This window comes from Rhinopithecus roxellana, chromosome 1, assembly GCF_007565055.1.
Source record: "Rhinopithecus roxellana isolate Shanxi Qingling chromosome 1, ASM756505v1, whole genome shotgun sequence".
In the NCBI taxonomy this organism is placed as follows: Eukaryota; Metazoa; Chordata; class Mammalia; order Primates; family Cercopithecidae; genus Rhinopithecus; species Rhinopithecus roxellana.
In genome coordinates this window covers 136179125-136206520 of record NC_044549.1, presented here as the reverse complement: position 1 = coordinate 136206520, position 27396 = coordinate 136179125, and the positions used below count along the sequence as shown (strand labels likewise).

The following is a 27396-nucleotide window of genomic DNA, read 5'->3' as shown; positions in this document are numbered from 1 at the left end:
CAGCAGGTGTTCACCACTGTTATCCCAGGTTCCCCAGGAAAGAGTGTATATAAGATGGAATTTAAATATTGATCTGGTTGTCTAATCTTGGCCATAGCTTTGGAACCACAGTATAACAAGGTTCAAGAACCATTAACTCTCCCTGATTTCTCAAGGGCAAAGGTGTCAATGCCAAGAGAAGATGTTTGTGTTCATTGGTGTTTCCAAATATATTACTTTTTCTTTGGCCTTGTTGGCTATAGATAAACCAGCCAATTAATTTTGGGCCAAGTAGTCCAAAACACATGTATCCCACTAACAGTAACAGCAGCACCAAGACCTGGTATATTGCACTTAGGAATCCTAATTTATTGATTCATAGCTGTGTTCTCAGTAAGGCGTTTACCACTACTTTTTGGAAAATGAATTATCTTTTCTGCATATATAATTTAAAATATATGACTTTATTTTTTGAACAATTCTAACTTTGTAAGGATTGATATTTGATGACTATTCTTTTTCTTAAAAGAACTTTTATTTCAAAGAAAAGAAATCTGCTTATTTTATAGTAGAATAAAACTTCTATTTTTCAGTTACAATTTGTATCTATTGGAAACTTGTGAATCTAAGATACGACATGGGATCTTAGTTTTTCTGTATCTTAAATATTTTACTATTTCATCATTCTAGAAATTATTTTATCCATATTCATTATTTCCAACTATGCTAAAAGAAGACTAAAATAATATGAAAATATAAAAGAAGGATAGAATAGCCTAGAAGGATGATAAAATAGTGAAGTAAATCATCACATTACATCATCCTTCAGTTTTCTTATTGCATTGCCCAGTGTCTTGCATCATCTTTCCAGAAGTATAGAAGAAATCTGCAGACACTGTCTTTGTAATTTTTTTGTTTGTTTGGTTGGTTTCTTTCAGACTTTCATTGGACACTTGAGAATCCGAATTTTTCACTTTTCACCTAGAATGATGACAGATGAAAACTGATCAAGGAAGATATTTCACAAGCATTAGACAAATCGTAATATGAATGCAGATAGATAGTAGCAGCCTAGAGCAGTTTCCCAACCTCAGCACTATTGACATTTTGCACCAAATAATTCTTTGCTGTAGGAGCCATCCTGTGTGTGCAATCCAGGATGTAGCATCCCTGTCCTCTACCCTTCTGCAGGCCAGTAGTGCCATCCTGCTAAGTTATGGCCATCAAAAATGTCTCCGGACTTTAGCCAAGGTTCCTGGGAGGTCGGGGGACATAAAATCACTCTAGTTGATAACCACTACTCTAAACGCTAATCATGGTGAAGTTTATTATATAAATGAAATGTCAGATGACAATACCTAAACTGTCTCTTAGTTATCTTTTTTCTTTTTTTTTTTTTTTTTTTTTTTTGAGACGGAGTCTGGCTCTGTCACCCAGGCTGGAGTGCTGTGGCCGGATCTCAGCTCACTGCAAGCTCCGCCTCACAGGTTCACGCCATTCTCCTGCCTCAGCCTCCCGGGTAGCTGGGACTACAGGCACCGCCACCTCGCCCGGCTAGTTTTTTGTAGTTTTTAGTAGAAACGGGGTTTCACCGTGTTAGCCAGGATGGTCTCGATCTCCTGACCTCGTGATCCGCCCGTCTCGGCCTCCCAAAGTGCTGGGATTACAGGCTTGAGCCACCGCGCCCGGCCAGTTATCTTAAGTCTTCTCAAACTCAAGATAATGATGAGTAAAGAATATATTTCTAATAACAAAAAGGAAATTTGATAGTATTTCTAAAGACAAAAAGGAAATTTGTATTCACATTCAGTTAGTCATTCCACTGGAATGACTTCATCACACAGTATTTTGTGACAAGGACTTGAACAGCCTCATGTTTTACAATATTCTTTTCATCTTTTACTATATGCACCAAAATTTTCTTTTTAAAATTTTCTTGAACCTCTAAATCTACTTTAACAATTTACCTGATACACTGTGTAAATGGACAAATGCTGAAAGTAGCTGTGTATACAAATGTGACTAGAAGGAAAAAGATGATGTAGAAATAAAATAACTCCTTGAGCGACTGATTCTGATTGGTATTTATAGAGTAGAAATGTTTTGCAGTTACAGAGAAAAAAAGACGGCCCTTCCTTTAACAGTTATGAGCCGTCAGAGTTTTCAAAAATACTGCATTTTGACAGTGTAGTTTCTAGTTTGACAATGATATATTTATCTTCAAAACCAGGACAATGTAGATAAGAATTTGGTTTTATAATATTTACATCCTTATTAAAATGTCTAATAAAATTGTTTTCCCCATCACTTTATTCTTTAAGTTATTTTACATTTAAAATGTAAACAAATAAAAATAAGTAAATAAACAGTAGCAACTTCTTTTCCTGGTAAATCGAGGATTGAGTATGTATTCTCTCTTTCCTGGACTATTGCAATAACCTCCTAACTGGTCTCCCTCCTTTCACAGAGAAGCCATAATAATCTTTATGAAGTACAAATCAAATCATGGTATTCATTCTTTAAATAGCTATCAATAAAAATAAAATCCCAACTTTATACACTGGCCTCCAAATTTTATGTGGTCTGAATTCAGCTTACATTTCTTCTTTCCCTTGTCTATTGCCCATCAGGCTCACTGGCTTTCTTCCTTCACACCAAACTGATTATTTCTGGGGTGGAAGGAAGGCTTTCAGTGTTTTCTCCATCTGCAATAGTCTTTACCTAAGTAGTGTGGATAAAGGTTCCTTCTTGTTACTTGAATCACAAATACTGTGTTCTCAGTCATTCTCTGTTACATCGTCCAGAGTACCTTATATCAATTTTCCAATATTTTTATTTATTTGATTTCCCACTATAACTGAGGCTCTGTTAGTGCAGAGTCTTTTACTATTTTGTAATCCCAACAGCAAGAACAAAACAAGGGGTACATAGTACATATTTAATAAATACTTGAACAAATATGTACCAGTAATATTTCTTCATCCTGCTGAATAAGTTAACAGCATATAAACACATACAAACCAGGTGGCATGGATGTCTGCTTTCATTTTTAGCCACTTAGAAATATATGTAACCCATCCTAAGGGGTTTATATTTGTTTTGCATAATACGTTAATATGTACTCATTGTTCATTATACAGTTAATATATCTATATTTGCAGGGAATATACATTGCTTGGAATTACACAAAAAAAATATTTTTATTTTTCTAATATTCAGGATACAGTGTTTTAATGGGGGTGTTTTTCATTCTTTTTTTCTTACTGATTTCTACTTTTTAAATTTGAAAGCCTTGCAGTGATCATAAGGATCTGTTTAGGCAAAGAACATGAAAGAGTTTACATTTTTATTATTTTAGTGTTTCTTACTCTCTTATATCAAAAACAGTCACAGATAAGTTAACAAGATCCTCGTCAGGAGGAAAAGTAAATTGTTCACTACCATCCTCTAGTATCCTAATCTGGTCTTGTTGTTGGCTAACTTCAGCAGTTACTATTCTGTGATTGGTGTAATATTAACCAAATAAATTACTGGATTTGTTCCACAAATATTATATCTTAGATTGGTTCTTTCCTGTCTCTGAAAATAAAGTCTTGCAATGAGAATAAATTATTTTACAACAGTTAATTAGTGATGTAAAGTTTATTGAAAATTTATTTGCTTTTTTTGTAAATCATCCGTGAATCCAGAGGGGAAAAATATGACCAAAAAAAACTACATAAGATATCATTTTATTTTACAGAGTAACAGACTAGCTAGAGACAATGAATTAAGGGAAAATGACAAAGAACAGCTCAAAGCAATTTCTACACGAGATCCTCTCTCTGAAATCACTGAGCAGGAGAAAGATTTTCTATGGAGCCACAGGTAAGTGCTAAAATGGAGATTCTCTGTTTCTTTTTCTTTATTGCAGAAAAAATAACTGACTTTGCTGATCTCGGTATATTTTTACCATACCTATTAGAATAAATAAAGCAGAATTTACATGATTTTTAAACTATAAACATTGCCTTTTTATAAACAATGGCTGTAAATTGATATTTGTAGAAAATCATACTACATTGATAGTTGGCACGTTAAATGCTTTTTCTTACTCTGAATTCCTGATACGACTTTCTTTAGGATTGTTTAAAATAGTAGTTTTAGGTCAATTTAGATACGATTTAGTTGGTCTAGATATTATAATTTTTAGGGTTTCCCTTTCATTTTTCTTTTTTCTTAACGTTTCTTCAAATAGTATAATGCCTTATTTTCATTTATGAAGAAACTACCCTGCTGTTGGTGATACTGGTATATTTAAATAAACCAGTTGCAGTGCATTTCTGCAGAAAGTCCATTAAGACATAAATTTTGTCCAGTAACCATAGTAGAAGTAGTGACTCTATGATTCATTCATGTTGCATAAGTAGGTGAAAAATATGAACTATATAAAGAGTGGTATAACATATATTCATTATTAACTATTAACTAAATTTAAGTACTTTATAATCCATTTGCATTTTCCTTTTGTGTTCTTTGCCATTATAACTGTGCCTAAGTATGTATGTAAATATATTTCCAACTGTAGTGTTAAACACTGATGTCCTTTGAATTTTAAAAAGGCTAGTAATGTAAGAAGTTTGGGACTTCTTACAGATTGCATATTGAGAAGTTAGACATGTAAACCTTTTGAATAGCATGCAAGAGTGTTTATTTTTATTTTGTTTCTCCCACACAGACACTATTGTGTAACTATCCCCGAAATTCTACCCAAATTGCTTCTGTCTGTTAAATGGAATTCTAGAGATGAAGTATCCCAGGTAAATGTATGTTTGAGAATACTAGATAACTGTTGTACAAATTGGTATGTCACTTAAATTGTTTTCTCTCAGAAAGTCTGCATAAATAAAAGAAATGAAATAGATTAATAATAGTAATATAGTGTAGAAAAAATACCCTTAACATTATTTCCACAGATAAAACTAATTAGAACTGTAAATTCTAAGGAGATTATTTATCTAAACTAATTTTAAAATCAGAAGTTAAGGCAGTGTTTTAGATGGCTCATTCACAACTATCTTTCCCCTTTAAATATGATTTATTGTCTTTCTCATACACAGATGTATTGCTTGGTAAAAGACTGGCCTCCAATCAAACCTGAACAGGCTATGGAACTTCTGGACTGTAATTACCCAGATCCTATGGTTCGAGGTTTTGCTGTTCGGTGCTTGGAAAAATATTTAACAGATGACAAACTTTCTCAGTATTTAATTCAGCTAGTACAGGTAAAATAATGTAAAATAGTAAATAATGTTTAATTAAAATAGTAATTTATTCTAGATCCATACAACTTCCTTTTTAAAAACCTGCACTAACTAGTTTTATGCTTTAGAAAAAAAAAATATTTATGACCAGTAATAGCCACTTTCTTTCTGAAAAAATTTTCTTTAGCTCAGCCATGCAGAAACTGACCCTGATTTGTTTTTTGTTTTTGAATCACCTAGGTCCTAAAATATGAACAATATTTGGATAACTTGCTTGTGAGATTTTTACTGAAGAAAGCATTGACTAATCAAAGGATTGGGCACTTTTTCTTTTGGCATTTAAAGTAAGTCTATTTTCCCATTAAATTCTTAAGGTACATATTATTTGCTTTCTTAATAGATTTACAAATATGTATTACTTGAATACTTTTGTTTATGTTTGACTGGAAGAGTTTTCCATACTAAAAGTATTTTGTACCAGTGATGAGCTTCTCAACTTTTGCTCTTTGAAATTTAAAAAGTAATAAATTCAGAACTAAATTTTAGTCATGAATGAGAGCTGAAATATTTTTAAAGATTTTTGTTCTACTTAAGTAAAATTTTCTAGGTCCAGATAAGTATTGCTGTAGGTTTCACTGTGTGTGTGGATTAAAATATCCCAAAAAAAAGAAAAAAAATATTTTACCTTGAAATTCAGAAAAAATGTCAAACTCCTATGGTTCTTACTGAAAAACAAGCTAATTAAGAATAAAAAATGTTCTGTAGAATGTGATATATCTAGTAGTCAAAAGTTACAGATCATAAACCATATAATCTTGCATAAATTTAGAAAGATTTATATCTAATATGATATTTTAAGTGTTAAAATTTAAAATTGGAACCCAGAAGTTAAGTTGAAAACAAGAAGCATAGGCGTGTGTGTCAGAAGAATCAAATAGCATTCATTGAGCGCTTTGTTCCCTCCCTCTTCATTTGATTATTTTTGTGCTCAGTTTCCTTTTTTCATGTTTTTATATCTTGTACTGAGATTAGTAAATGAAAACTAGTTGAAATAAATCTAAAAACTAGATGTTTATTTAATCACATATTCAGGAACTACCTGAAACTCATACTGGTTTTGCTTCTAAATGATAGGTTTTGAATAATTTTATTAGTGTGATTGTAACATTTATTGGATTTCGAAAATGAGTGTTTAAATTGTTCAGCAAAGATTATTTGTATACTCATTTAAGACTATTATATATACTTTTAATTTCGCATGATTCTTTTAGATCTGAGATGCACAATAAAACAGTTAGCCAGAGGTTTGGCCTGCTTTTGGAGTCCTATTGTCGTGCATGTGGGATGTATTTGAAGCACCTGAATAGGCAAGTCGAGGCAATGGAAAAGCTCATTAACTTAACTGACATTCTCAAACAGGAGAAAAAGGATGAAACACAAAAGGTGTGTACTCTAGTTTGTGTTTGAGACTCTTTTCATTGCAGTGGGGCAGAGTTGTTTAGAAGCCCAGTGTATATACAGATCATGGATGGTCCTTGGAATCAAGCAGATTAGGATTTGGAACCAAGTTCCACTGCCTCTCAGCTGTGTAGTGTTAGACACATTATGTAGGCTCTCAAGACTCATTTTCTTTGTCTGTAAAATGGGAACAGTACCTGCTTCGTAAGGCCATTGTGAGAATTAAATTACATGAGTTATGCAAAGAACCTGTCACAATCCTTGGAACATAGAAAGTGCCCAATAAATGTTAGATCCCTTTACTTTCCCTTCCTCTCTCTTATTCAGGTCCCTAAGTATTTACAGTGATTATTTCCTTATTCTGTCATTTATTGTCTCTCAATAATGACCCTGAAAATGAGTGGAAAGAAGTTAGTTTTTACATTTCCAAGTTTAAAATGGATTTCTAGTCACTCGGTAAATATATCACACACTCTAGTCATCTGCAGTCTAGCTTAGTATAACTAAGAGTAGGAAATACAACGTAAACTTTTTTTTTTTTTTTTTGAGACAGAGTCTGGCTCTTTTGTCCAGCCTGGAATGCAGTGGTGCAATTTCGGCTCACTGCAGCCTTGACCTCCTGGGTTCAGGCCATCCTCCCACCTCAGCCTCCCGAGTAGCTGGGACTATAGGAGCATGCCACCACTCCCAGCTAATTTTTGTATTTTTAGTAGAGACAGCGTTTCGCCTTGTTGCCCAGGCTGATCTCCAACTCCTGGACTCAAGCAGTCCGCCTACCTTGGCCTCCCAAAGTGCTGGAATTATAAGCATGAGCCACTGTGTCTAGCCCAATGTAAACTTTTTATGACCTTTTCCTACACCCTAATCTTTATTCAATCCAATCCACCACACCCTAAATTCACCACCTCTTACACTTAAAAGGAAGCTCATTCCTCACGTCTAGTGAAATGAAAACAAAAAAAAATCGTTTATTAGTGAGTCCCCAAAGGACAGAGAATGTAAGTTAGCAGTACTGAATGAATTTTTCCAACATCTTCATTACTAGTACTTGAAGGAAAAAAAAAATTTAAAAGAAAGTTACTGTATTAATGTAAATGTCATACAGTGTGTGAGTTGATTTTATTGAAGTGTGATATATAAATTCAAATATAGGATGTTAGAAAATAATTGTACTCTTTCTGATACTGGAATTTGTGGGCAAGAAGGGACTAGATTGCCTTGGAAGAACAAAATTTATTGTATTTATATATTGTAACTGAGCTAAGAAAAAAGAAACTAAATTTTAGATACATTTGTAAATACAGATGTTCCTCGACTTGTAATAGGGTTATATCCTGATAAACACATCATAAGTTGAAAATATCTTAAAGGCAAAAATGGGCATTTTGTAGATGTGTTGGGATGCGAAAACGCAAAACACAGTATCCAAAATATGCTGGCCACACAGTACACTGTAGAGTATTGGTCGATTACCCTCATGACTGCATGGCTGACTGGGAGCTGCAGCTGGCTGCTGCTACCCAGCATCTCAAGAAAATACTGTGTTGCATATCACTAGCGCAGGAAGAGATAAAAGTTCAAAATTTGACGTATAGTTTCTACTGAATGCATGTAGGAAGAGATAAAAGTTGAAAATTTGAGGTATAATTTCTACTGAATGCATGTTGCTTTCACACCATCACAAAGTTGAAAAATCGTTAAGTTGGAGACCATCTGTATAGGCATTTCTTCTAAGCTGGAGTTTTAATGTCACAAATTGGCTATAATACAGTGGATTAATTAGGAACATGAAATTCATTACTCAGATCATTATTGGCTTAAATGAGATTTTGATAGGGAACCAAGATTGCAGTCATAGAAACAAGAGCAGTTACTTTGAGTGGCTTTGTGTTTTGTCGTAACAATGAGTGATAAAATACATGAAGCACCGTGCTATTAGAGTTGTCAGTGATAGAAATGCCTTTACATGAACAAGAGCTGTCTAGTCAGTGATGACTAGATTTTCTAACTATTCATTTATATATAACAAGAAGAAAAATAAACCTCATTATTTAAATTCCAACATGAAAATTAATTTATTATTAATTCCTGACTCCTAACCACTTTTTCCCCCTACTCACATTTTATATTTTCAAAAGGTGAAGGTTTCCTAAAATAAAATCCCAGCTATTGTGTGATAATTCAGCAGTCTGGGCTCTGATTTGAATTGATTAAAAAGAGATATTGTTTTGTAGCCACAACTAAAACCTGAATATAATATGAGACTCCATGTAACAAATGTTTTTATAAGTCCTTTTCCCAACAATTTCTTTTAGCCTCACTAGACCACTTTTACCTAAAAATGAGAGTATGAATGCTGTGTTTTCTTAAAAGCCTAAAAGTAAGGTTATTAAGCTAATACAATATGGTCTCCTTAGTTTTTCCTCTAGAACACAGATCAGCAAATTTTCTTAAAGGGCCAGATAGTAACTGTTTTAGACTTTGCAGGCCCATGTGGTCTCTGTCTTAACTATTCAACTCTTGCTATTCTCGTAAAAGTAGCCAATGTGTAATGAATGGGTATAGCTGTATTCTAATACAACTTGACTTACAAAAACTGGCAGCTGACCTGCCGGCCATAATTGACTAGCCCTGCTCTACAGCCAAAAGCATTGCTACTATCACCAAGTAGATTTCATCTTCTTACAGGAAGGGGTACACAGTGCTGCCAGTCTTGCTTCTGTCTCTAAGTGTTGCTGCTCTGTGTTGTAGAAACCTTCTTAATTAGAAGGCAGCCAGTCTAGGATATAGATTCAGAGACTGTACAGTACTGAGGTTCTCATGTGTAAAAGAGATTAGCAGTTAGTTTTACCTTTTATTAAGTCAGTTTCTTACTGTTACTATCCTTTTTTTTAATCAGGTACAGATGAAGTTTTTAGTTGAGCAAATGAGGCGACCAGATTTCATGGATGCTCTACAGGGCTTTCTATCTCCTCTAAACCCTGCTCATCAACTAGGAAATCTCAGGTACTGTCTTGGGGGTTTCACTGATACATTTAAATAAATACCTTTTCTGGATAAAATCTTGAGAAAAGTAAAATGTCTATTATAATTAGAATGTTCAATTATCTATGCTTCTTGCTGTCATTCTCCTACCCTCAAAATAAGAGTAGTAAATTATCTTAAGTTCAGTACTGCCTTTATTCAGAATGAGTTTTTAACTACTTAAATAATAGAATTTAAAACCTTCTATGGCCAGAATTTCTGTTATCATAGGATAAGAAATGGAAATGTAATATCTGTAAAACTAATGGTATATCTCTATATATTTGTTGGAAATTCATATGCAATTATATAACTTCTAAAACTTTTAGTATTTTTTTATACTCCTTAGAAATGGATTCCTAAATAAAAATTGAGGAGAAAGTTTTAAATCTTTATAACACTTCAAAAAGCTGTATGGTATTTATATTTTAAAATAAATTTGAGGGTAAAGGAATAATAAAGCAAAGGTGCCTAATAAAGTTTTTAACTATTTTAAAGGCTTGAAGAGTGTCGAATTATGTCCTCTGCAAAAAGGCCACTGTGGTTGAATTGGGAGAACCCAGACATCATGTCAGAGTTACTGTTTCAGAACAATGAGATCATCTTTAAAAATGGGGATGGTAAGGAAGAGTATTAATGAGCTTATGATGCATGAATTTAGCTATCTTTTTATACTCAGGATATTTATGAACCATGAAAACTATTGAAAGCCATTTAAGGAATACATACATGTGATAAAATACATAATATTAATCAGATATCTTGACCTTTGAAATATACATACATAATCAATGAAAAGAAGAGAAGTACTAGGCTTAGATCAGAAGTCCTGAAATCAGTTTTTTGTTTTTTCTTTTTCCTATTCCCTGCCTCCAACACCCCTCTCGTGGACCTGTGTAGAGAAGTATTTTTTGTTGTTGTTTTGGTTTTTTTTTTTAATCAGTTTCTAATTATCATTTGCTTAGCTGTGTGAGTATCCATTCATTCCATAAATATTCTATGTGCTAGGCCCTGGGGTTTTAGCAGTGAAGAAAACAGAATCCCTGCCCTTTTGGAGCTTACAGCCTAACAGAGAAAAGAGGGACATTAAATAAATAATCATAAAAATGAAATTACAAGCATGGTACAAAGGAAAAGTGTAATCTGCTTAGGAACCATATAAAAGAAGGTACTTATTTGGAGGAAAAGGCTATCGGGGGAGTGAAGGAGGATCCATGGATGGGTTTTCAATAGGAAATGACATTTCAGCAGTGAATTCTGTTGATCCCAATATTTTAATATAAACATATGTTCAAATTTAAGGATTCAGAAAAATAATTACTATAAATGCTTTAATTAAAAATTTTTATGAGATACATGCTCACTTATCCTACATTGTTATTCAAATATGTTTATGCAAAGACTTTAAAAGTGGATTTAAGAATCAGAATATTAAGAGCCATTTGTAGTGGTGCATGCTTGTGATCCCAGCTACTCTGGAGGATTACTTGAGCCCAGGAGTTTGAGACCAGCCTGGGCAATGTAGCAAGACCCCATCTCAAAAAATTATAAATTAATAAAGCTATGTAAAGGCTTTGAGTGGACATACACACTCATTTATGCATTTTTTTAAAAGAATCAGAATATTGCTTTCCTGTAGTTTCTTTTGAAGATAAATATAGCTGTATTTGTTTTTCATTTGAAAACCATGTGATGGCGTGATCCCCAAATTTGCATCTGTGGCATTAAATGGTGATACGTATTATTTGAATTTCAGATTTACGGCAAGATATGCTAACACTTCAAATTATTCGTATTATGGAAAATATCTGGCAAAATCAAGGTCTTGATCTTCGGTAGGTAACCAGTAAGGCAACCTGTATGTTGAAAGTTATCCTGAAAAAGTAAACTATTAATAATTACAGAAGCATATAGAGTCATATATCTAAAAAGAAATGTATGCAGTAGTAATTATCAATAGTTGATCACACTATAGTACTTTGATGTATCCTCCTCTTACTTGACTTAGAATAGCTAAATTATATTCAGCTAAGTGAAAAGAGCTAAGAAGCTAATAAACACTCTGCAACTGCCTCTGGAGTGTGACCATTAGGAACAAGACAAAGGAGACACACAAGACCCCTGTTTTCATTCAGAAGTTAAGAGTTTAAAAGAAAGTTTCATAATGGAAATTTTCTAATTCTAAAGTTGTATACATCCTCAAATACTGGAATCAGTTTTTCAGCAAAATTATGCAACCAGCTAATCTTAGAGTTTTTACCAGTCTGTTGGTTTCTACCCAACTTTCCACAATATCAGTATTATCACCAAGTTTTCTGTCGTGCTTCATCTTCTCCTAGTCATTGTTGCTTCTGAAATGTTCTTCCTTATCTGACTTGTCTTTTTGCAAATCCATAGTCATTCAGGCAAAGCCCACTCTCTCCAAAGTACTTTGGCCTATAAGTGGACACAGAGTCAAGTCTAGCTGTAACAACAGGGTACATTTAGTAGGAATTGCAGGTAACACCAGACAAGGGCTTATTTGTTTGCCTCTTATAAATTTTAAGAGTAGCTAGTATACAAAAACGTGTCAGTGACAAATAGTAGTACCTTTGTATTGGAAAGAAGAAAGTGGACATTTCAAGTGATATACTAAGGCACAAAACTGTTATCAACTTCAGATTCATAACTCGTGATACATTGCTTAACCCCTGCTGCTTTCCAAAGACAGTTAATGTTATATGAATCTAATTTCATTTTTTGGTATTATTTGCTGTGTCGTGAGAGATCCACATGCTACTACTACCACGTCCCCCAAAGGAATAGACTGTAAAAAAGATTGTAGAGCTAAGAAAGAGTAAAGGAGGTAACTGTGTAACCCTAGTTAATTACATTAATTGTAAATTAGTGACTTTGCAAAAAAGATTCTAAAGTTAAGATGATTAGAATTATTAATGGTTTTTTAGTCTTATATTTTCTGAATATTTTTTAACTTAAGTAAATGTAAGTAAAAATTTTATTTCAAGTTTAACTTGAGATTAAAATTATTTAAGTAAAATCATAACAGCATTTTTATTTATACTTGGCAAAACTATAATTCATAATTGGGTTAATTTTAACCCTGCTTTTTTTTTTTTAATAACAGGACTTGGAAGACAATTGAATTCTTTGAACTATGAGCATGTTCAACAGTGATAAAAACATAAAATAAGAAAGAATGAGCAGGAGTACAACCTTAAGAAATTTCCCGGCCGGGCGCGGTGGCTCAAGCCTGTAATCCCAGCACTTTGGGAGGCCGAGACGGGTGGATCACGAGGTCAGGAGATCGAGACCATCCTGGCTAACACGGTGAAACCCCGTCTCTACTAAAAACTACAAAAAACTAGCCGGGCGAGGTGGCGGCGCCTGTAGTCCCAGCTACCCGGGAGGCTGAGGCAGGAGAATGGCGTGAACCCGGGAGGCGGAGCTTGCAGTGAGCTGAGATCCGGCCACTGCACTCCAGCCCGGGCGGCAGAGCGAGACTCCATCTCAAAAAAAAAAAAAAAAAAAAAAAAAAAGAAAAAGAAATTTCCCTGTTTACCAGGGCAGGTAGAAGAAAAGATTGTGTAAGAGAAGTCATCAAAAGAAGTAGGAGTACTAGAGGAAGTGATTGACAATTTGTAGGGCCAATGGCTTCAAGGAGTTTAAAAGAATGAGGTCTGTGAAAAAGCACTTGGATTTAATGACTCATGATTAAGAGTTTACTCACTAGAGTGGTAGGTGTAGAAGCTAGGCTACAAGGAATTAAGTAAGAAAATGAAAATAAGTATAGACTGTATTAGGAATTCAAGAAGTAAAGGAAAGGTGGAAAGAGTGGAGAGTAGCTTATGAGAAGAACAGAGCAAGGAAAATTAAACTTTGGATACTCACGTGTCAATCTGAATGTTAGGTGCTTTTTTTCATTGTCTCTTTAAATCCTCACATCTGCACCCTTGACTACATGTCCTGTTTAATTTTCTATGTGAATAAATGAGAGGTATCCTAAAAAGCATTTGTGTCACATCCCCAAGTATTATGGTTGTATCAAAGGGAAACATTTGTGAGATTATTTGAGTTGTGAGCTGAACTAGCTGCTGTTTTGATGGAACACGATTTTTACTTAAAAAATAACTAGTAGGCAAGCTATGGTTATTCAGACATGGATATCTGGCAGACATTATCTTAAAAATGAACAATATGTGCCTGTCTCTTTGACGAAAACAACTGTGACAGTATCTGTTGCCAATGATAAAATTCAAGCTTGCAACAAAAATTTCATTAGAAATTCAAACTTAGAATTTTGAAAATTCTAATTTTCAGTATCTGCCACTGAACCTAATAGAGTCCCTAAACTTAACATCTTTCTAATGAGATTCTTGGTAATATTAACAGTTGTGGTTTTCAGTATGGTATAATGAAAAGTATCAACATTTGAAACATCTACAAATGGCCATGTGCAGGATACTATAAAATCATGTATGGGTAAAAGATCCATTAAAAGGCAAGAAAGACAAATTGATTTTAATGTAACTGAGTATGAAAAGTTTATTGATATGGTTTTAGATTACATATTGCAACTTAAGAAACTTACCAAGTTTTGGAATAGTATCAAAGAAAAATACCACAATTGTCTGAAAAGTCTATTATAATACTCCTTTTTCTACCTATCTTTGTGAGGCCAGATTTTCTTTATATACTTTAAGTAAAACATTGCATTAGATTGCATACAAAAGTATATATGAGAATCCAGCTGGGTACTATGAAACCAGACATTTAAAAAAATGTTTAAATGTGAAAGAATGTCACTCTTCTCACTACATTTTTTAAATGCATTTTTTTGTTTCATGAAATACGTTATTTATATTAACATGTCATGGTTTGTTGCTTTTAAATGAATTAGTAAATATTTAAAATTTTTATTTTTCCTATTTCAATTTCTAATATCAGTAGTTGTAATTCACATAACTAAAAGCTCTTTGGAGTCCTCAGTAATTTCTGCAAGTGTAAAGGAGTCCTGAGACCAAAAATTTGAGATCTCCTGCCCTATAGTTTTATTTCGATGTCAATTAAACATCTTTAAATTCACCCATATTTTTAAAGTCATAAATGTTTGTAAAATTTTAATTGCCACGATAATTTTCTTAATGCTTTTCTGATAAAAGTTCAGCACTTTCTCAGTTGAAGGTTATAATAAATGATGACAGGTAATTTTGAGGATTATTCCAGCAGTATATTTATCACACCATAAAAAAGAAAATTAAAATTGGGGAAAGGCAGTAAAGGTCATGCATGACAAATTTACTAATAAAATACTCATGTTTTGGCCTATTAAAAATATTTGCTATTTTAAAATTCCATCATTTAATTGTAAATGTGTTGCTCGTCTTTCAGAATGTTACCTTATGGTTGTCTGTCAATCGGTGACTGTGTGGGACTTATTGAGGTGGTGCGAAATTCTCACACTATTATGCAAATTCAGTGCAAAGGCGGCTTGAAAGGTGCACTGCAGTTCAACAGCCACACTCTACATCAGTGGCTCAAAGACAAGAACAAAGGAGAAATGTGAGTTGTATTATTCTTTCTTCCTATGTTAGTCTAAGTTTTTGTTAGATGAGTCTGTCAGTGTTTGTGTATTCCTCTGACTTAGACCAGAGAAAACAATTGTACTTTCTATGGAAAAAACTATGCTCAGCCTTTGAAATATTTGACATTAATGGATTTAAATGATTATAATTACTTTTAATTTGGTAAAATCTTAAACATTCATTTTATGTGTTATCTAAAATGTATTGTTACTGCTTATTCTTTTTAAAACAAATGAACGTTGCACATTCAAAATTTTATTTCTAATTCATTGTTAAAATGATTAGAAAAAAATAATTTTAATGAGATGGTATTTTTTCACTATAATAAGAATTATGCTTTGGTCAGGGAACATCTGGAAATTTCCTTAGAAACCCATGAAAACTTCACAATCTCAAAATCTTTGGACATAATTACCTTATTCCCTGTTAGTGATTGTTTTCATTGTTTAAATAGAAGCTTGTACCCTTTTTTCTCAAGTTGGCCTGAAGCACTCTATATTTCCATACTACTCATGAGGTGTTTATTTCTTCTTTGTAGATATGATGCAGCCATTGACCTGTTTACACGTTCATGTGCTGGATATTGTGTCGCTACCTTCATTCTGGGAATTGGAGATCGTCACAATAGTAACATCATGGTGAAAGACGATGGACAAGTAATGGTTTTCTCTGTTTAAAATGTTTTTGGTGTTCTTAATTTATTAGTTCAAGACATTTTGTATCTGCATATGTCAAACTATAACATAATTTCTTATTTTTGAAAGCTGTTTCATATAGATTTTGGACACTTTTTGGATCACAAGAAGAAAAAATTTGGTTATAAACGAGAACGTGTGCCATTTGTTTTGACACAGGATTTCTTAATAGTGATTAGTAAAGGAGCCCAAGAATGCACAAAGACAAGAGAATTTGAGAGGTGAGCTCGAGAAATTAAAAACACAAAATAAAGAGTTCTGGCTGCTCTATTAGAAACAACCAATATTTTTCAAGCCATTTCAAAATAATAAATGTTGGCTGGGTGTGGCGGTTCACGCCTGTAATCCCACTCTTTGGGAGGCCGAGGCTGGAGGATCATTTGAGCTCAGCAGTTGAAACCAGCCTGGGTAACATAGTGAGAACTCATGTCTACAAAAAAAATTTTAAAAATAGCCAGGCATGGTGGCATGCACTGTAGTCCCAGCTACTCAGGGGGCTGAGATGGGAGGATCACTTGAGGCCAGGAGGTTGAGGTAGCAGTGAGCCATGATCACGCCACTGTACTCCAACCTGGGCAACAGAGTGAGACCCTGTATCAAAATTAATAAAATAAAAGAAGTTATTTTAACACTTTAACAAAAACTATTTTCTGTTTGTTTTTTATTTTACTTCAATAGCTTTTGGGGTACACGTGGTTTTTGGTTACATGGATGAATTAAATAGTGGTAAAGTCTGAGATTTTAGCGCTCCTGTAACCCAAGTAGTGTGCTTTGCCCCCAATATGTACTTTTTTATCCCTTACCATTCTTCCCACCCTCTCCCTTCTGAGTCTCCATAGTCCATTATATCACTCTGTATGCCTTTGTGTACCCATAGCTTAGCTCCCACTTACAAGTGAGAACATAGTGTATTTTCAGGTTTTCCATTCCTGGGCTCCAGCTCCATCCCAGTTGCTGCAAGACATTATTTCATTCTTTTCTGTGGTGGAGTAGTATTCCGTGGTGTAAATGTACACTTTCTTTATCCACTCATTGGTCAGTGGGTACTTACGTTGGTTTCATATCTTTGCAATTGTGAATTGTGCTGCAATAAACATACGATATGCATGCAGATGCCTTTTTGATATAATGACTTCTTTTCCTCTGGGTAGAGGGATTGCTGGACCAAATGGTAGATCTACGTTTAGTTCTTTAAGAAATCTCCATACTGTTTTCCATAGAGGCTGTACTAATTTACATTCCCACCAGGAGTGTATAAGCATTCCCTTTCACCACATCCATGTCAACATCTGTTGTTTTTTAACTTTTTAATTACAGCCATTCTTGCAGGAGTAAGGTGGTATCTCATTGTGGTTTTAATTTGCATTTCCCTGATGATTAATGATGTTGAGCATTTTTTTCATGTTTTCATGTTGTTATATATCTTCTTTTGAGAATTGTCTGTTCATGTCCTTAGCCCACTTTTTTTGTTTTCGTTTTTGTTTTCATTTTTGTTTTTGTTTTGAGACGGAGTCTCACTCTGTCACCCAGGCTGGAGTACAATGGCATGATCTCAGCTCACTGCAACCTCTACCTCCTGGGTTCAAGCGATTCTCCTGCCTCAGCCTCCCAAGTAGCTGGAACTACAGGCACCCGCCACCACGCACGGCTAATTTTTGTATTTTTAGTAGAGACGGAGTTTCACCATGTTGGTCAGTCTGGTCTTGAATTCCTGACCTCAGGTGATCCACCCGCCTCACCCTCCCTAAGTACTGGGATTACAGGCTTGAGCCACTGCGCCCAGCTTTAACCCACTTTTTGATGGGATTCTTTGTTTCTTGCTGATTTGAGTTCCTTATAGATTCTGGAAATTAGTCCTTTGTTGGATGCATAGTTTGCGAATATTTTCTCCCATTCTATGGGTTGTCTATTTACTTTGATGATTATTTCTTTTGTTATGCAAAGGCTTTTTAGTTTAATTAGGTCCCATTTATTTTGTTTTTGTCGTATTTGCTTTTGGGGTCTTAGTCATTTATTATTTGCCTAGGCCAGTGTCCAAAAGAGTTTTTCCTAATTTATCTTCTAGAATTTTTATGGTTTCAGGTCTTAGATTTAAGTCTTGGATCCATCTTGAGTTGATTTTTGTATAAGGTGAGAGACAGGAATCCAGTTTCATTCTTTTACATATGGCTAGGTGGTTTTCCCAGCACCATTTATTAAACAGGATGTCCTTTCTCCAGTTTATGTTTTTGTATGTCTAAGATCAGTTGGTTGTAAGTTTTTGGCTTTATTTCTGGGTTGTCCATTCTGTTCCATTGGTCTATGTGTCTACTTTTGTGTGTATCTCCTGTTTTGGTAATTATAGTTTTCCAGTATAATTTGAAGTCCAGTAATGTGATGCCTCCAGATTTATTCTTTTTGCTTAGCCTTGCTTTGGCTATTCAGACTCTTTTTGGTGGGTTTCATATGAATTTTAGGATTTTTTTTCTAATTCTGTGAAAAATGACGTTGGCAGTGTTTTGTAGTTTTCCTTGAATAGATCTTTCACCCCCTTGGTTAGGTATATTCCTAGGTATTTTTTTGAAGCTAAAAGGGCTTGCGTTCTTAATTTGATTCTCAGCTTGGTTGGTGGTGGTGTATAGCAGTGCTACTGATTTGTGTACAGTGATTTTGTAACCTGAGACTTTACTGAATTCATTTATCAAATCTAGGAGTTTTTTTTTTTTTTTTTTTTTTTTTTTTTGAGAGAGAGTCTTGCTCTGTCGCCCAGGCTAGAGTGCAGTGGCGCAATCTCAGCTCTCTACAACCTCCACCTCCCGGGTTTAAGCAATTCTCCTGCCTCAGCTTTCCAAGTAGCAGGCGTGCACCACCATGCTCAGCTAATTTTTGTATTTTTTAGTAGAGATGGGGTTTCACTTTGTTGGCCAGGCTGGTCTTGAACTCCTGACCTCAGGTGATCCTCCCGCCTCAGCCTCCCAAAGTGCTAGGATTATAGGAGTGAGCCACCACACCCAGCTGAAATCTAGGAGTCTTTTGGAGAACTCTGGGGTTTTCTAGGTGTATGATTATGTCATTGGTAAACAGCGATAGTTTGACTTCCTCTTTTCCAATTTGGATGCCAATGTGGGCTTCCTTGTCTTGTTCTAGTTCTCAGGGGGAGTGCTTTCAGCTTTTCCCCACATTCAGTATGATATTGGCCGTGGGTTTGTCATATGACTTTTATTATTTTGAGGTAAGTCCCTTCTATGCCTACTTTGTTGAGTGACAAACTATTTTAATGTTTTTATTTTTTTGTGTTTATTTGTGTGATGCTGTGAAGGAAAATGGAAAGGGAATACGATTTAATTTGTTGAGCTAATTAAGGCCTAAAAAGAAAGTAACCCTTAAACTTCATAACACATTAAATGTTTTTATTTACTGAGCTTTAAATAGTTGGACTCCACCTCTATATTGACAAATAATGTATAGTGCTTAATACGACATTTTTTGGTCACACAATTTGAGGAAAGTCCGTCAACCATAATCACCTTGTTTATTCATAACTCACCTTATGGTATCTCATTAGACTATATCAGACTTTAAGGTACTTTTTACAACCTTCTATAAAATTCTGCTTTGTCTATAACTCAGTCCTGACTCTAGCTTAAGCACAAAAGGATTTAGTATGGACCAGTTCATACATTTAATACTTATTAAACTGCTGACATGCCAGGCATTGTAGGTGCTGGTAATAAAGCAGTTTTTAAAAAGTCCTTATTCTCATGAAGTTTACATTCTAGTGGGGTAAAGGGAATCAAAAGATGTTGGTAAGATAAGTGAGAGAAGAATGCTATTTTTTATAGCTTTGTCTACAAAAGCCTCTCTAATTGTGTGACATTTGAGCAAAGACCTGAAGGTATTAACATCATTTGCTCCATACTAACCAAACTGTTCTTATTACTTATAGGTTTCAGGAGATGTGTTACAAGGCTTATCTAGCTATTCGACAGCATGCCAATCTCTTCATAAATCTTTTCTCAATGATGCTTGGCTCTGGAATGCCAGAACTACAATCTTTTGATGACATTGCATACATTCGAAAGACCCTAGCCTTAGATAAAACTGAGCAAGAGGCTTTGGAATATTTCATGAAACAAATGAATGATGCACATCATGGTGGCTGGACAACAAAAATGGATTGGATCTTCCACACAATTAAACAGCATGCATTGAACTGAAAAGATAACTGAGAAAATGAAAGCTTACTCTCTGGATTCCACGCTGCACTGTTAATAACTGTCAGCAGGCAAAGACCGATTGCATAGGAATTGCACAATCCATGAACAGCATTAGAATTTACAGCAAAAACAGAAATAAAATACTATATAATTTAATGTAAACGCAAACAGGGTTTGATAGCACTTAAACTAGTTCATTTCACAATTAAGCTTTAGAATAATGCGCAATTTCATGTTATGCCTTAAGTCCAAAAAGGTAAACTTTGAAGATTGTTTGTATCTTTTTTTAAAAAACAAAACAAAACAAAAATCCCCAAAATACATAGAAATGATGGAGAAGGAAAAAGAATGATTTTTTTTTGTCTTGCAAATGTTCTATGTTTTGAAATGTGGACACAACAAAAGCTGTTATTGCATTAGGTGTAAGTAAACTGGAGTTTATGTTAAATTACATTAAGATTGGAAAAGAATGAAAATTTCTTATTTTTCCATTGCTGTTCAATTTACAGTTTGAAGTGGGTTTTTGACTCCTTGTTTAATGAAGAAAAATGCTTGGGGTGGAAGGGACTCTTGAGATTTCACCAGAGACTTTTTCTTTTTAATAAATCAAACCTTTTGATGATTTGAGGTCTTATCTGCAGTTTTGGAAGCAGTAACAAATGAGACCTGTTATAAGGTGGTATTTTTTTTTTTTCTGGACAGTATTTAAAGGATCTTATTTCCCAGGGAAATTCTGGGCTCCCACAGAGTTAAAAAAAAAAAATCATAGAAAAAGAATGAACAGGAATAGTTCTTATTCCAGAATTGTACAGTATTCACCTTAAGTTGATTTTTTTCTCCTTTTGCAGTTGAACTGAATACATTTTTCATGCATGTTTTCCAGAAAATAGAAGTATTAATGTTATTAAAAAGATTATTTTTTTTATTAAAGGCTATTTATATTATAGAAACTATCATTAATATATATTCTTTATTTACATGATCTGTCCCATAGTCATGCATTGTTTTGCACCCCAAATTTTTTATTGTTCATAGCAGCATGGTCAGCTTTCTTCTTGGTCTGTAGATGAGGCTCAGGCACTATCCCATTTATGCCAATAACCAGTGTATAACTACTTAAGGAAAACATAAAACTTCATCTTCTTTCCTTTTATTTCTTATGTGAATCCCCCGTCTTCCATTCTCTTTTGTAGTTGAGAATGTCTCAATCATATGAAATTAGTTACCAGAATTAACACAATTTAGACTATCTTCCTGATTCCTTAAACCCCTTTACTGAAGTATACTCATGAATGATACTTTAAAATATGGGGGAATAGAAACCATGAAATTTTTACCTTTTTAAACTATTTATCTATATCTCCAAAGTAGAACATTAAACCATTTTAAGATCATGTCTCATTCCCAAGTAGTCAGAGTTCACGCTCCAACTTTATTAAATACTATTTGAGCACAGGACATATCTTAAACATTTTGAAAAACATTAACCCAAGATGTAGAGGCTACTGCTAGTCATCATTCTAGAATCTGATATTTTACTCTGTATTTGAAATGAAGATTAATGTCCTAGGAAATTAGCTTTAGATGTTCAGGTGCCACATCAAAAAAGTGCAATAATTATTGACAGTTTTTTATATTAGGCATATTATTGGAAAACAACTTTATAAAGAGTGAACATTGTATACTGTAGTAAAACAGCATCACTTTAAAAATATTCATTTATGAAATCTGTTACCTATAGTTGAAGTCTTGAGTAGTGAACAAGGGACTCTAACACCAATACTCTTAATATCTGGCTATTTTAGATCCCTTAAAGGGCATAATTATTGGAAATTTAGGTATTTCACTAAAGCATGTATATAATATTGCCAACAAGAAAAATAAATTTGAAGATGAAGGGAACTTACTTCTGCAAACTGTCTTGCAATAGTTAAGCAGAATTTAAACTCTGTTTTAAGCAGGCAACCAGAAAGATTATTTTGCAGTTATAGAAGATTTCATAACTTATTAAAACTTATTAACATTTTGTGTTGTTTAGATATAGGCAGTTGATACTAACATCCCAGCCTTTTCAATATCAGGGTTAAATTATAGGAAAACTCAGTAAAATGGTACAAATCTGAAACTCTGATGGTAGAAACTGAAGATTTAACAGAGAACTGTGTTTTACCCGAGTGCCAAAAATGCCTTGAGCCTCCTTGCACAAAATTTATACCATTTTTTACATTTTTATGACATCAGTCTAGATACTTGTCTCCCCTCCTTCTCCCAGAACCTCTCCACTATTAACACGCACAAACCATATGGCCGATTTCATCATTTACATTTATTTTCAAAAGTTATTACAACCAAATTAATTATATTAGAAGAAATGTAGACAAATTCTATAAAGACTATAGATTGTGACCTAAGAAAGAAATGAGGCAAAGAACCAAACATTGAATTAAATGCTACATGGGTGACTAAGATCTGTTTCAAGTCAGCGATAATGTAGCCACTTCTGGGTACTTCAGTATCAGAGATCAGTTCCCACGGTTCAGACAGTTCCTATCTATAGCTAACTATCCTTGTCCTTGAATGTGGTGTAACTGACTGTTGGCTCTACAGTTTTATTGGGCCACTTAAGAAATATTTCCTTGAATAATTGTTTTGAGAAAAAGTCTAAAGAAAATAATAAAAATAATTTTAAACACTGTAGTAAGAAATGACTTCGAAAATTATGCTTTCACTTTCTACCATATTCTCAGCTATACAAAACCATTTATTTTGAAGATTTTTAGACTACTGTTAATTTGAAATCTGTTACTCTTATTGTGGAATTTGTTTTTTTAAAAAAGATGTTTCTAATTGGATTTTTAAAAGAAGAATGGAATTTGGTTGCTATTTTACAACAGAACCTAAGCTTTTTGTGGTTCTTAGTGTCCTATGTAAAACTTAGTGTCAAAGTAATCAACTTTGAGATTTTTCCCTTCTATTCTGCTTTATATTAAAAGCCCATTAGAAAATGGGAACCTGGTGAATATATAATGAATTGTAAAATATTTTAATGTGTAACTTTTTCAACTGTGAAACTATTGATTTTTTGATGAAAACAGCTGCTGATAAAGTATTTTGTGTAAACTGTAGTTCTTATTAATCAGGAAAATGATGACTTGATTAGACTGTATATGCCCTCTTGGATTTTATTTTAAATGGATTGGTGATTTTCACATAGGTAAAACACAGTCCATCTGTATTCTTTTTTACAGTTCAAAAATCGAGTGATTTGGAATTATAAAAAAAATTGTGAGCAGCCTATTTGAAAGGCATCATGGAAATTTCACAGTACATAACATGGATTTATTTTTTTCTTGATGTAAATCCGCTTAATTCATATTTTGATCAATAGCCCATGCTTGCCAACTCTGAAGAAATTTAATTTCCAGCAGTATTTTAAAGCTAGCCTGTTAAGTTTTTCTGAATATTTAAAGTTCCTCTTTTTTCTCTGTCTGCACAAACTGCAGACCTGGGCTGGACCCACATACTCAGAGTCCACCTTAAGAAATAATTTTGATGTCCAAGACATCACTAAAATGTTTAAGTTTAAAGATAATATGTGGTGTTAATAGATTGTGGTGCTTTTACTATTTAAAGACAACTTTCATACTTCAGATGTTTTTGAGAAGAGGGGAATGTGAGGGGAGGGGGCAGAACAGGGAGGAGTTGTTTGAATGAATTACATTCTTTATATCCATCCTGCTCATTTGGGGCATGTCTAAGAGAAGGCTGAAAGTTGTGAGAGTATATTGTATACCGTAAGAGAATTAACTTTTCATCATGGATGGGATTGTGAAGCTGAACTGTAAAATTCAGCATTGACAGCATCCTCAATTAATAATTCTTGGTGACAGAATAATACAGCTGGGCTGTTTTTTAAAATATAAACTCAATACCATTTTTAATTATTACATTAAAAATTGTAAATATATCTATGTGCCATGGCCTGGGAAGCCTGTTTTCTTTTTTCATAAAAATTATTTTTACTCTATGAAAAGATTATGGGGTTTAGCTCAAAATATCTATGGTCCTGATAAAATTGGATTGGTAACTACCTCAGAAGGAAAATGGGGGAAAAATAGATGAGTCACAATTCAATACTTCAGGCTCAAAAAATTGTGCAGATCACTGAATTTTAGATTTATAAAGTCAGAGTTGGCATGCGTTGTTTTTAATGATATGGAAGACCTTAAGAAAAAAACTTGGCTGAAGTTTAATCGTTGGTCCAGCCATTTGAAAAAAGCAATAGTTCGAGGAGGTTCCTGAATTCGGCGTTTGAAATTCATTTGGTCTCTTTTCTTCATTATTAGTGCATTTGGTGTGTGTATACTTGCACACAATTCTGTCTGTATACACACTGCTTAGCTCTAGTCAAAAGGCATCTTTTATAAAAGGTGTAAAGAAATATCAAGGTTCTATAATTCTGAAGAGTTTAGAATTTATTAGGAGTTTCCCAAGTTGGGATGTTAGTCTTTAAATAAACTTACTTCATTCATGTATTCCACTTAAGGTTTTGCACCTCCTTTTTATTAGTGCAGCGCCATTTATTTTGCTTGATTTTAGGTATGTTAATATTCCAGCCTTGCTAGTTAGCATAAAGTGACAGGTGTGAGCCATGAGGAAATTTTCTAACTTAATTTTTACACAACTACATATAAGAGTTTTAGTGGAGAAAAAAAATAGGCCCTGTGCATATATAGTAGTTAGATAAATGATTTTTCTACCAACAGTGTACTCCACTCCTCATGTAGGTAAGTACAGAAAAGGTTTTAAAATATATTTTGTTAGCCAGTTAAAGTCTATGAATTATCCGCAACCTATTTAATCTGTCACTATAATAATTTTATGGTTATGCCAAGTACCGTGTATACTTTTAGGTTTTCTTATTTTTGTCAGTTTTTCTAGGTTAGCAAGGAGGCAGAAAACTTTCATTGTTTCATATTAAAATATAATTAGACTAAACTTAATTCTAGTATGAATTTCCAAAATCGTTATCTATTTATTTCATTTTTATTTAATTTTGTTTTTATTTCACTTTTAAAAGTCCCTTGTTCAATGTCATTTATGTTCCTAAGAGTGGTTGGAGAACTTGGCCTTCATTGATTTCAAAAGTGTTTTTGGCTGTGGAACCCAAGTTTCAAATGAAGTTGATGGTTTCAGTGTGATTCAGTCTTCAGACCTAATTGGGTTGAATAAAATCTAAAAGAATATACCCTTTTGGAGCATAACACTTTAATACTTTGGGGAATGTGGCACTACCAAAAGAAGACTACTAACATGTCAAATGTTCACCTGGAAGAAATTCGAACCACCCTTTTGGCCCCATTAATTGTAGGAAGTTTATTTCTCTATATTTTGTCATTCAATGAATTGAAGTCCTGTGGTATACTGCATTCATTAGAAGAAAAACGTTTTTAATGTCCTTTTAATGATGGCCCAAAAAGCATTTGACACAGCAAGATGCATGTTATTATATTTAGAATATAGAATAATAACAGTATCACTAAATTTAAGACCTCTTCCCAGTCTTGCTGTTCCTAGCAAGAAGTGTGGCCTGTGACTGCACTTACTGTTTGTGCTCATCAGAAATTGTTAATGTCTGCTTTTCTTTAACTCTGCAGTCTGTAACATCACGCTGTTTATTAAAAAAAAAAAAAGAAAAATTACTTTGACTTGTGTCCAAACAATCCTTAGTGTACTATATAAGCAAAAAACTGTGATAATTCTTTTGCTGTTCCTTTTGAAAAGCCAGTGCTGCTAATAATCAAAATTTAGCTGAATTTCAGTTCTTTTCAGTAATAACTAAGAATACTTGATTGAAAATCTGAAACTATTATACCTTAAAAGCCAATTTTTCTGCCCCAGTAAAGTGATGAATATTAAAGAAATGTATGTTTAAATATTTAAGCATAAAGAATTATATGCTTTTATTTTAAGAAATATATGTGTATACATATATGTATGAATGTATGTATGTATATGTAATAGGTAAGTGGACTTTTTCCAAGTCATTTGAAGATCAGAACCTAGAAATGAAGTTAGGCTAGAGGCAAACTGGTTTTGCTTTCAGTTCTCATAAACATTGCAAAAGTTAAGTGTGGGCTTTGACCACTAATGCACATAGGCATTAACAACTTAGTAAAGCAATTAAGCAAATAATTACTTAAATTTTATTTATATGCCAAATGGTTTAAATAATTTTGAATTGACTTTGTTCTCCAGGGATAATATCTCTCTTTGCTGGAATCAATCAGGTAGCTCCTATCTAAATAGAAAACTGTGGTAATTGAAACACACACTTTACATTTTAAATTAGCAGTTTTGAATTTTTAGGGGAAAAAAACCCAATAATTGCATATTGTTAGGTAGAAGTCAAATTTACAAAGAAATGGAATAGGGATGTGCCCTTTAGAAAAGTATAGAATCTCAATTTGCAGAATGATTTAAAATGTGCATGCATATAAAATGTTCATGTGTATGTATATATTTTATTACAGAGAAGTCTTTGGTATACAAAATAGTTTACTACAACCTTTTAAACAGCAGGTTCTGGGCCTTAAATGCATATCACAGTTAGCCAAGAGAACTGGGGTGGGGGGCAGGGAAAATGAACTGCAGTTCCCTATCCCTAGCCTCTATACCAGCTGCCCAATGAAAAGTACCAAGGCTCACTGAATGTTACAACCCAGCAGATTTTTAAATAAATTATCTAACATTTTGAGTGCCCCTACTAGATGCTAGAAGCTATGCTAAAGTGTTTCACATGCCCTACTTTACTTATTCCATAAAATAACTGCGTGAAAGAACAGGTTATCCCCATTTTATAGATGAGAAAAGAGAGGTTTAGACCGGTTAGCCGATTTGTCCAAAGTTGTCATTATGGCCTACAAAGTCAAATAAATCCTAATCTGAGACACATGTTCTTTCCACCACTGCACACTAGAAAGAGGAAACCACCAAGATTACTCATTACTAATCAAGTCAATATTGCTCTATTTAGCTGAATTAGTAATGTGTGTCTTGAAATTGCTAAAGGGCATTAAACTGACTTAGAATCAGTTTTTTATTACATCTACATATAAAAGTAGCTTCAAATGTCTCATTCTACTGTCCATAATTTAAGATTTTTTAGTATAATAAAATTTTAAAGATACTTGGAGGCACTTTGGAAAATCAGACCAAA

At 33.7% G+C, this 27396-nt stretch overlaps 1 protein-coding gene across 3 annotated transcripts in view; it reads left to right on the top strand.

Moving 5' to 3' along the window:
• PIK3CA (phosphatidylinositol-4,5-bisphosphate 3-kinase catalytic subunit alpha) overlaps positions 1-25868 on the top strand; it is a 92390-nt gene extending 66522 nt beyond the window's left edge. The window contains exons 10-21 of one of the 3 annotated variants that reach the window (XM_010373950.2): positions 3722-3846; positions 4697-4778; positions 5079-5243; positions 5463-5566; positions 6494-6665; positions 9580-9686; positions 10203-10324; positions 11461-11539; positions 15093-15263; positions 15825-15942; positions 16051-16202; positions 19907-25868. In XM_010373950.2, the coding sequence (XP_010372252.1) occupies positions 3722-3846; positions 4697-4778; positions 5079-5243; positions 5463-5566; positions 6494-6665; positions 9580-9686; positions 10203-10324; positions 11461-11539; positions 15093-15263; positions 15825-15942; positions 16051-16202; positions 19907-20177 (1668 nt within the window). In that variant the 3' untranslated portion in view covers positions 20178-25868. The remainder of the gene's footprint in view (positions 1-3721; positions 3847-4696; positions 4779-5078; positions 5244-5462; positions 5567-6493; positions 6666-9579; positions 9687-10202; positions 10325-11460; positions 11540-15092; positions 15264-15824; positions 15943-16050; positions 16203-19906) is intronic. The other 2 variants (XM_010373943.2, XM_030931830.1) reach the window with 2 other exon arrangements.
• The last annotated feature ends 1528 nt before the right edge of the window (positions 25869-27396 follow it).